Source organism: Sinocyclocheilus grahami, unplaced genomic scaffold (assembly GCF_001515645.1).
Source record: "Sinocyclocheilus grahami isolate Dianchi unplaced genomic scaffold, SAMN03320097.WGS_v1.1 scaffold699.1, whole genome shotgun sequence".
Taxonomy (NCBI): Eukaryota; Metazoa; Chordata; class Actinopteri; order Cypriniformes; family Cyprinidae; genus Sinocyclocheilus; species Sinocyclocheilus grahami.
The window spans coordinates 165764-180330 of record NW_015505878.1 but is presented as its reverse complement, the minus strand read 5'-3'; the positions used below and the strand labels follow the sequence as shown (position 1 = coordinate 180330).

The window sequence follows — 14567 nt, the reverse complement described above, 5'->3', positions numbered from 1 at the left end:
GTCTTTTCTACGCCCGTGTTTTGTTCTCACAGACACCCGGTAGCAAGTAATAAAACAACATTAAACTCCGGCAAGAAGATAAAGTCCTTTTTGCAAAATCATAGACATGTATTTACAAATCAAGTATAATGGGAACACAGGATGATCTTGGAGAGAGCTTTACCGAGCTGACTGCTGTAACCGAACGCGACCAGGGTTTAAAGGCTGAACGAATGACTGACAGCCACAGCGGAGAAAAGAGTTTGTGTGAACTTTAATGTAAGGACTTAAATATTCACATGTAGCTCACATTAAGCTATCTTATGGTTTCAGAAGTAACAGAGAATAATTCACACAATCGAAGAAAAAATAAATAAATCTCGGATTGGGATCGGCCCTCTCTGACCAATACCCGATCCGAGAAAAATGGCACTATCGGAGCCGATACCCGATATGAATATCGGATCGGCGCATCCCGATGTTCAACCAATCAGAGCGTTTTTTTTGTTTTTTTTTGTTTTTGCATTTAAATTTCTGCATTTTATTTCTCTCCTAGTAGCCTATAGTATATAGTTTCATTTCAAAGCGGCTCGCCCCGTCAGATGCTCTGACAGAAAGGCTGCGTGTGAGACTGAAGGAGAAGCGCGGTTTACTGTGTTTGAGATGTGCTGTTTTCCTTAATGCATAACTTATATTTCACCGGTATATTCTCCATCTGTAAATGTTAAAAAAGCCATGGAAATATTTCCATTTTGCTGTCAGAAGTGCATGAGCTTTTGCTTTGCGATTCTCCGGTAAACTCCACAGACTTCATTTAGAACGAGTGCCGCCGCGCGCATGCGTGCCAAACAGACAGAGCTCAATGAAATAGGAGGGCAATAACTAAAAATACATTTTGCTGAAATATTTGTAGTTGGACAATAAATGTGACACATGTAGAATTTTAAACCTACAAGTACGATGGCACTAACTGTAAAGTGTAATGGGGTAATCAAAATACCCTTTATACTCAGTCTGTGCTTTTTGTTTTCAATTTTAGTTTAGTAACTAACTTCTGCTTTAAAGGATTATTTTTGTTTTTAGATTGCAATGTTACAATGTATTGTGATTTTAACCCTTTTTTGTACATAATATAGGCTTATGCCTACATGCTTACATTCACTTTATTTGTTTAATCCAAATACAAAATACAGAGAGAGAGAGGCTACCGTATACTGCAAATCAGCCAAAAAATACCGAGATATTAATTTTTGCTCATATCGCCCAGCCCTATACAGAAGTGTACTGGACGGGGTTTTTTTTCTTTCTTTTTAAATAGCATTAAAAAAAACTAAATCGCAAAAATTAACTAAACAGTTACGGTAAACGGTAAAAAAAAAAAAACGTAAAACTGTTTACTCCCACTCCAAAGACCCCCCGCTCACGCCCGCCACGCTCATGGTACTCGAAAAAAAAAAAAAACCTTTCCAAGGTTGGCAGGTCTGCGATATTTACGCGGGTCCTACCTCTTGCCTGATCGTAACCCTTCTTTTTAATGTTTTTCTCCTGAAATTGTCCTTTTTTTTTATCTGCTATCTGTAGTCGATCTGCTAATATCTGTCCTGTGCACTCTCTTCTCCCTTTCATTACTAGACGCCCCTTATTGCTGATTGGCAGTGATTTGTGTTTTGGGACTCAGTCCGACACTGTGGTCAAAAGCATTTTTCAAATATTGCTTAGTGCACCTTTAAACTTGCAGTTAATTGTGTGTTCCCATTTCAACCTCTAGCTGTCAATATTACATACTGCATCTTTTAGTAAAATAATCTGGCAAACACAATGTAAAAGGTCCTAAGCCTTACATTTTTTTGGGTAAATTTAAGTTTTTTTTGTTTCCATTTTCAGATTCGAACCCTGGCTGCACGTGCAGCTTCATCCTTCATCTTGACCAATGAGCGCAACACAGCCTTGCTGAAACACATTTCAGATCTTCTTCCTGGCATCCTACAGGTGAAGAATGTCTAACCACACCTTTACTCCGTAACTTGCACACCTGCTCTTCTGAATTTGTGCTTTGTCACTTGATGATGTTTTATGATTGAAAAGGGTGCTCACTAGTTCCCCCTCTGTGGTTGTGCTTTTAAGTGTGCCTTTTTGCCAAGTTCACACTGGAGAACCATAAGAGCAGAGGATGGCATGTATATTAACACTTGTATAGTCACCATTGCACACTTTGTCTCCAATCAGGCGGTGAATGAATCCTGTTACTGTGGTGACGACTCTGTGCTGAAGTCATTGGTGGAGGTTGCAGACACGGCCCCCAAATACTTAAGACCAAACCTGGAAGCCACTCTCCAACTGAGCCTGAAGGTGAGCCAACATATAAACCGGTTATACTTTATCTCGAGTAGTGGGGAATATTTTATTATATATGAAGACGTTACTTGCAAAAAGTCCATCTGAGATTTTTTTTTTTTTCCCTTTTAAATCATTTTCCAATTATTTTCCTAGGAGCCTGATAAAGCTCATTTGAAAAAAATCTCAGATGAACACAGTATGAGAAATTGTATTTCATGATAACTATATGTATCTTGATATAGCTATTATTTTATTTTTTGTTATAAAAAATAAGAAAATGTTGCAAATTACAAACACAATAGAACAAATTAATATAAAATAGTCTTTTAATTTATTCAGCTACAGTAGGTTTATTTAACATGTAGTAAGAAATATTACAGAAGTTGAAAATAAAGTGTTTAAATAAAACACTGCATAGTCTTCACTGTATCAATCAAACATGAACTGATTCTAATTAAATATCTAAAAGTGATTCAGTCAAGTGCAGTGAGTGATTAATAGTGGTCGGCCGATATCTGCCATTTTTCAAATATCGGCATTGGCCGATAAGTTTTTCTGTTTGGCCGATGTGTTCGACGCGAGACTTTTATTTTGACTGCGCCGAGAACGGCTGCGGCAGCGCCTGAGCACACAGTGCTCACATTCTCCCTCTTGTTCGCTGTTGTCATTCAGTTCGGTCTAATACGGATAGAAGTCTAATAATCAGATAGAACTGTTAAACAAAGGAATTAAAATTTATAAAATAAAGTATTGTAACGATTGCTTTAATATTATTAAAGGCAAACATTATAATACTTTCTCGTTTGCCGCCAGCATTCCGCAAATACACATTTCAACCCTCTACATTGCGAGTAAATCACTTGCATATGCGACTAAATCTTCACTCTGGGCGACTAGGTGATGTCTAATATTAGCCAATTGCTAATAAATTCTCAGATTTTACTCGCCAGTGTGAGTTGGAGGCTAAGTATAAGTTTAGCTCAGATATATTTTCACTCGCCGAACACTGTCTGACTGAGCGCTTCAGAGTTTCTCTCTCCGCCAAGCGATCTGTGCTGTTTTTCAGTTAATCTGAATGGATGTGCAACGCACCTGTATTTAACGTACCGTAAACTCTAGTGTGAAGGCGCACGACTCGCCGGCGCTTTGTTTATCTCACACACGCAGCGAGAGAGGGAGAGAGAGAAATGACGCGCTACCTATGCGCGCTACTTTCAAATTATGCTGCGCTTTATGCATTTGCCCACGGTCATATTCATGTCATTTTCACTATGTGTTGTATGTAAAATGAGTGTTACCTTGGCTTTATTTGAAAAAATATGATTTCCAATGCACACAAACTTCCCAGAATACTGAGTGCCCTGTTGGTTACAGTGTTTACTTCCTTTTTAATTATATTTTTATTAAATATTTATTTGTGAAAAATACTTTGTCTTCTAGAGTATAAGTATGTTTATTTTACACGTTTATTTTTTAATCCATTTTCAAATGGATTAACATTTTCTTAAATTATATCGGTCATCAGCCATCCAGCTTTCCAAGATATCGGCATCGGTATCGACTGTCAAAAAACCCATATCGGTCGACCACTAGTGATTAACATTAATAATGACGGACAGCAGCAGGTAAATTAGACTGCTTTCCCTTTAAAGTGTTAGTTCGCCCAAAAATGAAAATTAGGCTGTGTTTTACTCACCCCCGAGGCATCCTAGGTGTATGTGACTTTCTTCTTTCAGACGAATCCAGTCGGAGTTATATTAAAGGTGACATATTATGCCCCTTTTTATAATATGTAATATAAGTCTCTGGTGTCCCCAGAATGTGTCTGTGAAGTTTCACAGCAGAAAGCTGCTGTCACAGCATGCGAGTAATAATCTAAGTTCTCATTCACACACAAGTTTACGTTAAAAACACACGAGTTACTAAAACAGTCGGTTATGTCTGTGAAGTTAAACAGCTGGGAAATAAATCACGTTTATTTTAGATCTGTGTGGCAGCAGCAATATACAGTAGCCTAAATAAATAAAAAAATCCACTGCTCTCTTGTCTCCTCTGAGGCTGGGACTCTAACTAGTGTTCTGTGCTTGTCTGTGCAGCCAAAGACCGAACCGTTAGCATGTTTTGCTCAAACTTTCGCCATGGCATTAGAGCTGGTGTACACCGTTGTCACTTGCGTAAATCAAAATGACAGTGCCTTGAGTGGAAGTTTACAGATTAAGGGGCGGTGGTAATATAATGAGATCCCTTTGCCACGTCACCAAGGGAGCGAAATCAGACGCGCTCGTTTTCTCAGCCGCTTGCAGAAAAAGGCTTACCTAAACAAAGTGATTGAGTTAATCTGTTTCACGTTTCCTTGGTTGGTAGATGCACCAGGGACCTGATTATAGCACTTATATCATGAAAATCTGACTTTTCCAGGTTTTGTCACCTTTAAAAAATTGTCCTGGCTATTCCGAGCTCTATCATTGCAGTCAGCGGGTGTTGCAGTGCTTCAGTCCAAAAGAAGTGAAATAAAAAGCGCCCATCCATTAAGAAAAAGTGTCTCACATGGCTTCGGGGGATGAACAAAGGCCTCCTGTAGCGAATCGATGCAGTTTTGTAAGAAAAATAACCATATTCAAAACGTAATAATCAATTTAATCTAGCTTGCGCTCACTGTTGTAAACTGAAGCAGATCTGGGCAAATGACGTATGAGGTCTTTTTATTTCACTTCTTTTGGACTGAAGCACTGCAGCACCCGCTGACTGCAATGATAGAGCTTGGAATAGCCAGAACAATTTAATATAACGCCGTCTGGATTCATCTGAAAGTAGAAAGTCATATACACCTAGGATGCCTCGGGGGTGAGTAAAACGCAGCCCAATTAAAATTTTTGGGTGAGCTAACCCTTTAAGACCGACTGCACTGATCCAATATACTGCGACACATCCGGTTTTCACCCGACTATTTGTTTATTTAACAGATAACCGACAGTGTTTTTGTGAATACTCCACACGGCAGGCATTTTAACATAATTGTGTGCATATTTGACCATTCAAGCACGAAAGAGATTTTTCTCGATCGCATGCTGTCTGAGAGAGAGGGGCTTTCAGTGTGTGCGCTTCGACTGTGTGTCAGTGTTTAATTTTATAATATAAATTTTTTTTTTTTTAATTTATACATGGCTTAAAACTAAATATTTATGTATGTGTATATATATTAAGGGTTGAACACTTCAGATTTTTTTTTTGTCAACTTTTATGTGATAAGTCGAGTTGAAGTCGACTAGTCACTGATGATGTCATTAATGAACAAATAAGTCTGGAGCTGTGGTAAACACCTTGTGCATAGCTATAGCATATGACACAGCGCTGTCCACATGGCTATTGCTCCTATAACAGCAAATTTTTCAGTTCTTTTGTCTTTGGGTCATTATATTTCTCACAGATTTCTGCTCGTTCTAAATCAGATACAGATAAAGTAGCACAGTAAAGATTACATTCATATAAATGCATTAGAGGGAGCGATTGCGTGTGTGAATTAATTCTACCTGGCAGCGTCTCTCTACTAGTAGTGAAGCTGTGGGATTTAGTTCAGAAATATATGCTTGAACTTTTCAGTCTCTAAGCTATTTTATTAAGAAATCACAGAACAGTGTTGACAATACATTTCTGCGCTGAATGATTCTGTGCGCGCGCGATCTGTGCGTGATGTACGAGCTACTGTCTGTAGCCTGTGTGTGTGTGCAGCAGCGCATTAGATTAGAACGGCGATTAACTTACCTGTACAATAAGCCGTTTAAAATGTGCATTCTCTTGTTCAATTTCGAGCATCCAGTAATATAATCACACGTTTTGTGTAGCGCTTTCAGAGTATGCATTTATTTGTCATTGTAACTGTTTGGAAAAGGAGCGTAAATGTGGAAGTCCTTAAAAGATTTCTTATCCTGTTGTGCCCTCTATAGGACCAGCGACTAGTCGACGTCAAGCTTAAAGCGTCATGGCAGAGCATTGAAGTCAATCAGTCGGTGCAACCCCTTATTTATATAATTGATCTCACAAATTTATATAATCACAAATTGATCTTTAATTTAATGCTTGGAAGTTGCCATTCCCGTGCACCTTCCACAGCCCGGTTGCAGAAACATGTCATGGGCATGTAAGAATGTTGATCTTAAGACTAAAACCATGTCCTGCTTTGAAAGTGTAAATGATACACAAAGACTCATTTAACCCATGTGATATTTCATCGATTATGTCAAATGCAGAATCATGATATTTTAGTCCATTTATATTGGGTTTTTCCTCTTCAGTTGTGCGCAGACACCAACCTTACGAACATGCAGCGGCAGCTGGCTCTGGAAGTCATCGCCACACTGTCTGAAACTGCTGCTGCCATGCTGAGGAAACACACCAACATTGTTGCTCAGAGTGGTAAGAGAGACATTTAAAGGGGTCATATGATGTGATTTCAATTTTTCCTTTCTCTTTGGAGTGTTACAAGCTCTTGGTGCATAAAAAAAGATCTGTAAAGTTGCAAAGACTAAAGTCTCAAATCCAAAGAGATATTCTTTATAAAAGTTAAGAGTCAGCCACACCTACCTAAAACAGCTCGTTCTAACATGCCCCCAACATATCTATATCACTATGTGGGAAGATTTGCATAACGCTGCCCAAATGTTCATGCAAAGAAAGAAGGCGTAACTTTTATTCTGACTAGTATTGTTGCCGCTTTCCGCCATGTCCTGAAGACGCTGTGTGCTTCGTTGTGAAAGTGAAACTACTTTGTTTGGTCTTCCAAAAGAGGACGATATCCGATAAATCCGCCCAAAAGTTCACACAAAGAAAGAAGGCGTAACTTTTCTCGCTGTAGTATTGTTGTTGCCGCCGCCACCATGTCGTGAAGGTGCCGCGTGGGCCATGTCTGATGAACTAGAAGATGATGATTTTGATAGGTGAGTTTAATATTTGCGTAAGAGGTATAATAATTTTTTGGGGGAGCAGCAGTCAGTTGTGTGCTCATACAAAATTGACCGATCAGTTTTATTCTTCAGGACTGGTTAATTCACATACTGGTAATTTCCCATTACTAAAAATAGTTTACTTGTGCAGCTTGCAAGGATTTGATATCTGTGCAGGGTTTCTGAGGGTCTTTAAGTCTTAATTTGCTCTTCCTCAAGTTAAATCTGAGCTAAAAGTCTTAGATTTTTAAAGCCAAGGCATTAAATGTTACATGTGCTGCAAAAATGAATATCCTCCTTTCTATTTTTGTCTTGCTTTCTAATACAAATATCTAAACTCCCTATAAAGATACATTTACGTGAGATGCAAAATTAAGATATGAAGTCATGTTTTTTTTTTATTAAACTAAAACCTTAAATTTATTACTCGGAAAAACTTACAATATTTTATTTCAGGACATCATTAGGATATTAAGTAAAGAGCATGTTCCATGAAGATATTTTGTCAATTTCATACTGTAAATATATTAAAACTTAATTTTTGATTAGTCATCTGCATTGCTAAGAATTTCCTTTGGACAACTTTAAAGGTGATTTTCTTTTTTTTTTTCTTTTTTTTATTAATTTTTTCCCCCCCTCCCCCAGATTTTCAAATAGTTGTATCTCGGCCAAATATGGCCCTATCATAACAAACCATACATCAATGGAAAGTTTATTTATTCAGCTTTTATATGGTGTATAAATCAATAAAAATAAAAAAAGACCCTTATGATTGGTTTTGTGGTCCAGGGTCACATTTTATTTTAAACTGAAAAATGAATAAAAACTGTTTAATAAACAAAACTGACAAAAAATAATTAATAAAATGACTTAAAAATGAAAAGATAATATAAAGTTGATTCAAAATGCTAATAAATAGGGCTGCACGATATATCGAAATATCTCAAATGTAAATATCGCGATATGCATATTGCAACGGCATGCGATATCTGAATTATTTTAATAGACTAAAATCAAAACGTTGCAAAAGGTCAACGTTTTAGGTCGACACAGCAGAGAAGTGCTTGACGTTAAAAAGAGTTAAGTGCATTAAGTTGCAGAAAACAACTCTTTGCCCTCTCTTATTGCAATCTGACTCACACCTGAAGCGGGTGCACAAGCTGCATCTCGGACAGCGTGTGATCTCTTTAGTATTCTGTGCTCACTGCTGCCGCATGCGTGCACACCGAGACGCGTTTCAGACAGCGCGAACACGGTTGATTCGTCTTTGGCATCTCCTTATGTTTAAACGGATACATACACAGAATTATGTCAAAATACCCGTCTCGACAATCATTCTTGTAAACACAGTCAGTTATGTTTTAAATGAATGTAAACAGCTGAGAAAGAAATCGGATGTGTATCATTATACTGGATCCGTACAGTCTGTCTTAAAGAGACAGCATCCTATTAATATGTAAATAAATATATAAATATATCCTATAAATATTTATTACATTAAATGTAATAAATGTGCTGCTAGATATGTCACTAATGTTTACCAAACAACAAAACACCGCTTTAACAAAGATTAATCTAAATTTAATTCATACAGTGAACCCTATGCAGTGTTATTTAACACTTAATTATTAACTTTCTGTACCTGAATACTACTGTTTATTTTATCTATGCTTGTATTGTTTTTTTCTTTTTTACTGACTGTTCACTTGCCTTTGGTCATGTTTGAACTTTCTTAGGCTATAGTTTTTGCTGCGGTATATGAAGAAGGTGTACTTTAAGTAATAAACGGAAAGCAAAGATACATTGATATAAAATAAGTGGCATTCATTTTTTTTGTTTGTTCACATTGATGTTAAAATGACATTTTCAGATTTGTGACATTACTATTTATGTAATGCTAAAACACTGCTGGTCACTTTCAGAAGTTGTAGTGATGCTTTCTTTTCCAAGAAAGAATGTGAAGCATATACTGGTTATATAATTTTCATTTTTAAATATTTTAAAATATAATTGTAATTGATTTTACACACTTAAGTCAATATCGTATCGAATATCGCATTATTTATAACAAGGTATTGCATTTTTCTTCAATATCGCACAGCCCTACTAATAAACTATAATAGTATCCTAATGTATCTTCAAATAAAACTTGTTGGAAGTTGTATTTTCATACTTGTTAATTCAACTTATTGTGTAGACGTTTACATTTTAGAGCATAAAAACCTGCTGTAATGGAGTGTGGCATTATTGCTTTGAAATGCCTGTCAATAATGCTTCATTGTTTCTGATAATAGATCCTTTAAAAGTGTGATGTGATTCTTTCTGGCCTCTGCTCCTGTTCAGTAATGCTGTTGCTGGTGAAAGCGCTCTGGATAGGATTGCATGTGGCCTCGGAGGAAAGATTGTCCTTCCCATGATCAAACAGCACATCATGCAGATGTTGCAGAACCGTGAGTAGATGCATTAGGATCTGTTGTTATCGCGTTTATAAAAAAATGAGATTTTTGTTCATAAATATATTTCTAATTTCTTCGCAGCTGATTGGAAGTACAGGCACGCTGGTCTGATGGCGCTCTCTGCTATTGGCGAGGGCTGTCATCAACAGATGGAGGCCATTCTGAGTGAGATCGTCAGCTTCGTTTTGCTCTTCTGTCAGGATCCGGTAAGAAAACCCGTAAATCACAGCACTTCATTTTTTATGTGTTTTAATAAGTATAGACGCTAAACTGAGCCTCTTACTATACCCCTTCAGCACCCCCGGGTTCGTTACGCCGCCTGTAATGCTATTGGACAGATGGCCACAGACTTCGCCCCCACCTTCCAGAAAAAATTCCACGACAAGGTATTGCTTGGCTTTGTTTTTACACACATTTTTCCTTTTTATTTATTTTTTCCTCACCGAATACAAATGCAGTTATTTACCCATTGTTCATGTTTTCCATAAAATTAAACTGGGAGGCTCCAAAAAGGAAAGGGAAAAACACAGCAGTGCACTGTTCAGAGTCTTCTGAAGTAGTTTGATCATTTTAACAGAAGAAAGGGAAGAGTTTTTCACAAGTCTATGTAATCTCTTGTGTATTGCATTAGGAGTAAAATTGTGACTCTTTCAGTGCTATAGAAATATTAAACCATGACTACTACTGTATTTAATGGTTTTGGTAAAGTTTTTTTATTATTGGGTATAAAATGTAGTTGATTCATGTAAATTACTACTATAATAATAAAAGAACTTGAAAGAGAATATCAAACAAGATTAGAATGTGTGAAGGAGAAGGCTCTACATGGCAAGTTCTTCAAATATCTGAATGAGCCGTTCATAGACAAGGAAGCCAGTCTAACTTGGAAGTTCTGGCCCGAAAGGAGAAACAAAGCGCCTGATCATCGCTGCCAGAATCCTGCAGAACTGAAAAATCTGTCCCGCGCAGGTCTCTACCAGGTACCACGAATCCAAGATCCTCAACCTGCAGGTCAACAGTAAATATAGCATGTGTGGAGTAGCTGAGGAAACAGTCAGTCACATCATTTCCGGTTGATGTGACTGATTCACTCACGCTGTTTGTGAAAGTACGTCTCACACAAGGTTTTCAAATTACTTTATAAGTTATTTAATGAAGAAATATGAAGGTGAGTACCTCACCTTCAGCATTATAATTTTCACCTGCGCCGGACTGAGACTGTGCCGCTGCATGTCGTGCCAAACCTCTCACAGCAACGTGATTATCGGCCGATAGTGATCGGTAGCCGATCAATCGGAGCACCCCTAATAGTATTAATCTTTATAGTAAAATGTTTTTAAATTACAGCTAAGGTTTTATTTCAAAAATTGTGTTTTTTTTTTTTTTTTGGGCAAACTATCCTTTTGAAGCTTTTTGATTTCCCATTTTGTATCTCACCTGTCACATTCATCATTGCTCTCTTTTTCTGTAGGTGATCTCGGCGCTCTTGCAGACCATGGAGGATCAGTCAAACCCTCGTGTCCAGGCCCACGCAGCAGCCGCCCTCATTAACTTCACTGAGGACTGTCCCAAAACCCTGCTCATCCCCTATTTGGACAGCCTCGTCCAGCACCTGCATGTCATTATGGTCGCCAAACTCCAGGAGGTGTGTCTTGCCTCCTATCCCTTTCATTTCATTTGTTTGATTGGTTGAAGGGAGTTTGCTGCTCCTTTAAGTTTAACTCCGCTGCGAAGTGTTTTTGTTTTGTGGAAACTGCAGTTTCTTCATGTGTTTTCTCTTCTGTTAGGTGCACAAAACTAACGCGGTGAGATTTAGTTTGATCTGTATTAGGGTCTGTTCAACTTCAATTCAGAAATGAATGCAGTTTCATTTAAGTTTGCTGAATTAAAATTTAAATCGACCCTCAATTCAGATGTTAGGAGGTGTTGTGGAATTGTGTGATCACCTTTGATTTGAAAGTGTGAAGACATCTCTGCATGCAGTGTTTGACACTATTGGTTTGTTCTGGGTGTGTTTTATGGTGGTGAGTTAATGCTTTAATGTTGGATTTTATTCTTCAGTTGATCCAGAAAGGCACCAAACTGGTGCTGGAGCAGGTTGTAACGTCCATCGCCTCAGTGGCTGATACTGCAGAGGAGAAGTTTGTGCCCTATTACGATCTGTTCATGCCCTCCCTCAAACACATCGTAGAGAACGCTGTTCAGAAGGAGCTTCGCCTGCTCAGAGGAAAGACCATTGAGTGCATCAGCCTGATCGGCCTGGCTGTGGGCAAAGAGAAGGTGCTTTTTAAAAAAAAAAATGTTTTATTTAAATTAATGTATTTTAATCAAATTTATTGTTTTAATTTTTTCATTTTTATTTACATTTATTTTAAACTAATTTATTCATTTTTGTTTAAATTTTTACATTATTTCTGTTGTAGTTCATTCCGGATGCTTCAGCTGTGATGCAGCTCCTTCTGAAGACACAGACTGATTTCAATGACCTGGAGGACGATGATCCACAGGTCAGCAAACACCAGCCGAGCATATCATAGAGGCCGAGTTCAAAAGTTGCCTTTCTCTTATTATGTGTTTGAGCCGCTGTCTTGTGCCTACAGATCTCCTACATGATCTCGGCCTGGGCGCGCATGTGTAAGATCCTGGGGAAGGAGTTTCAGCAGTACCTGCCCGTGGTGATGGGCCCACTGATGAAGACTGCCTCCATCAAACCTGAAGTGGCCCTTCTTGATAGTAAGTGATCTTTCTACACAAGCTGCATTTTTAGGCATATCGCACAATACATTTGTGAACAAGCACCGTTTCCATCCAACGAGTATCAGGGAACAAAATCATCACTTCCTGATAAACTGGCACTATACATCACTAAGAAAAGCAGGAGAAGCTACTGAATATAATAATTTTCCTATATAATAAATTGCTTGCACCTCAGAACGAGCAGACGAAACACAATGAATCCAGTTATTGCTTTCGGAGGTGGATGCTGCTGTTTGGGAACGCAGTCGTTTAATAGTTCTGGGAGGCAATTATACAGAAATACTTTGACAGACTTTGCTCGGTCATTTCCGAATGACCATATAACAACATTTCAGATGCTGTGGAACAAGATCGGTCCGCTGGTTAGTCAGGATTTGCCGTCCCATAGCGCAAAGTCACATTACTTTTTTGATGCGCTTGGAGGAATTTATTCTCAAAATAAATTATATTTATTATATAATACTTCAAATACTACTAAAGATACTTCAAAATGCGCATAAAAGCCAGGTGATGGAAACCCAGCTAGTGACACTCTTCCGGTGCGTTAAATGCGTGTATTTGTACATAAGAGAAATATTGTACATTTTATTCAAACTTTCATGTTGTTGTTGATAAAATAAAGCAGTAGTAATTTAAATCAGAATTACTATATTTTATAACCTATAATGTAGTAGTAGTAGTATTACTACTACTACTACTACTACTACTACTAATAATAATATTAATTATTATTAAAATATAGAAATATTAATTTAAATGTACAACTTCTATAGTTATTACAATGTGTACAAATGACAACAGTAGTTGTAATTTAAATCAGTTACTCTTTTAACCTATAATATAACTGTTATTGTTCTTTTGTTAATAGTAACAAATTTAGAACTACTATAATGATTAGGGCTGGTACAATAAATAGATGCATCGCGATTAGCGGATAGATTCTGAGATTTTCGGAATGCATTGTGATTCTCTCTCAAATCGATTCTGAGCTTTTTAACAGTAGATGGCGCTCTAGGCTAGTTTTTAACCGCTCTCAAATGCTCACGAAGAAGAGCGCTTGTAGTTAAATGTACTTGCACATCGGCTTTTATGATGCAAGATTATCGTGAACACAGCCCACTGTGAACATCCTTGTAATTCGCTTCAACCTTTTCAAATTTTATGAATGATTATTTTAGGTTCAAATGGTGCATGTGTAAGGAACTGGAAACAAGCAGAATACAGCTATTTCTAAAGCACGCAGTGCCATCTGCTGTTAAAAACTAAGCTCAGAATCGATTCAAGAGCGAATCATGATGAATCGATGCAGAATCATTTCTTGATTCACGATGCATCGATTTATTATCCAAGCCTTAATAATAATATACTAATAAAACGGTAGTTGTAGTAATTTAAAACGGTTTAACTGTATTTTATAGCTAGATGTAAAATTTACACTTAAAAGACAATATTATTATAAAAGTCATTATGATCGACTATAATAGTCTATTATAATTATTATAATAGACAATAAAAAAGTAGTTGTAGTAATTAAATAAATCAGTGGGCTGTTTCTATATTTTATAACCAATAATAACGTTGTTGTTTCTAGACTTGCACTTAATGTTGTAATAAAGTGTTCGCTAATGGTGCTTTTCCACTGCATGGTATGGCACGGTACGGTTCACTTTTGGGGGGTTTTCCACTGGGTACAGTACCTGGTACTTTTTTAGTACCAGCTCGGTTGAGGTTCCAAGTGAACCGTACAGTTACCAAAATGTGACGTGTAAACTCTGCTGATCACGGATTGGCCGGAGAGAATCGTCAGTACCTGCGTCACTGAACTTGCGACACAAACACAAAAGAACCGCTAGATTTAAATCCGCACAGCCAGCAAAGGATCGAACGCAACTGTTTTAAACAAGCGCACCTTTTTTAACAACCAAAAAGTGTCTGTTGAGGAAGTACAGACGTTCCTCTCATTGATCGCAGGGGAGCGGATCCAGCGAGAGCTTGAGGGGGGGGGGGGGGAATGAAAACGTCGCAACTAACGACATGTGAATAACCCTGCCCACTCTAAAGCAAACTGAACTGCAGTGGAAATGCAAACCGAGCCGAG

General features: G+C 37.7%; 1 protein-coding gene across 1 annotated transcript in view; it reads left to right on the top strand.

The window, feature by feature from the left end:
• kpnb3 (karyopherin (importin) beta 3) overlaps positions 1-14567 on the top strand; it is a 54615-nt gene that overhangs the window by 27023 nt on the left and 13025 nt on the right. Inside the window, exons 6-16 of the mRNA XM_016243741.1 lie at positions 1864-1968; positions 2206-2328; positions 6609-6726; positions 7148-7250; positions 9600-9706; positions 9794-9918; positions 10009-10098; positions 11184-11357; positions 11774-11992; positions 12136-12219; positions 12313-12449. Of these exons, the coding sequence (XP_016099227.1) occupies positions 1864-1968; positions 2206-2328; positions 6609-6726; positions 7148-7250; positions 9600-9706; positions 9794-9918; positions 10009-10098; positions 11184-11357; positions 11774-11992; positions 12136-12219; positions 12313-12449 (1385 nt within the window). The remainder of the gene's footprint in view (positions 1-1863; positions 1969-2205; positions 2329-6608; positions 6727-7147; positions 7251-9599; positions 9707-9793; positions 9919-10008; positions 10099-11183; positions 11358-11773; positions 11993-12135; positions 12220-12312; positions 12450-14567) is intronic.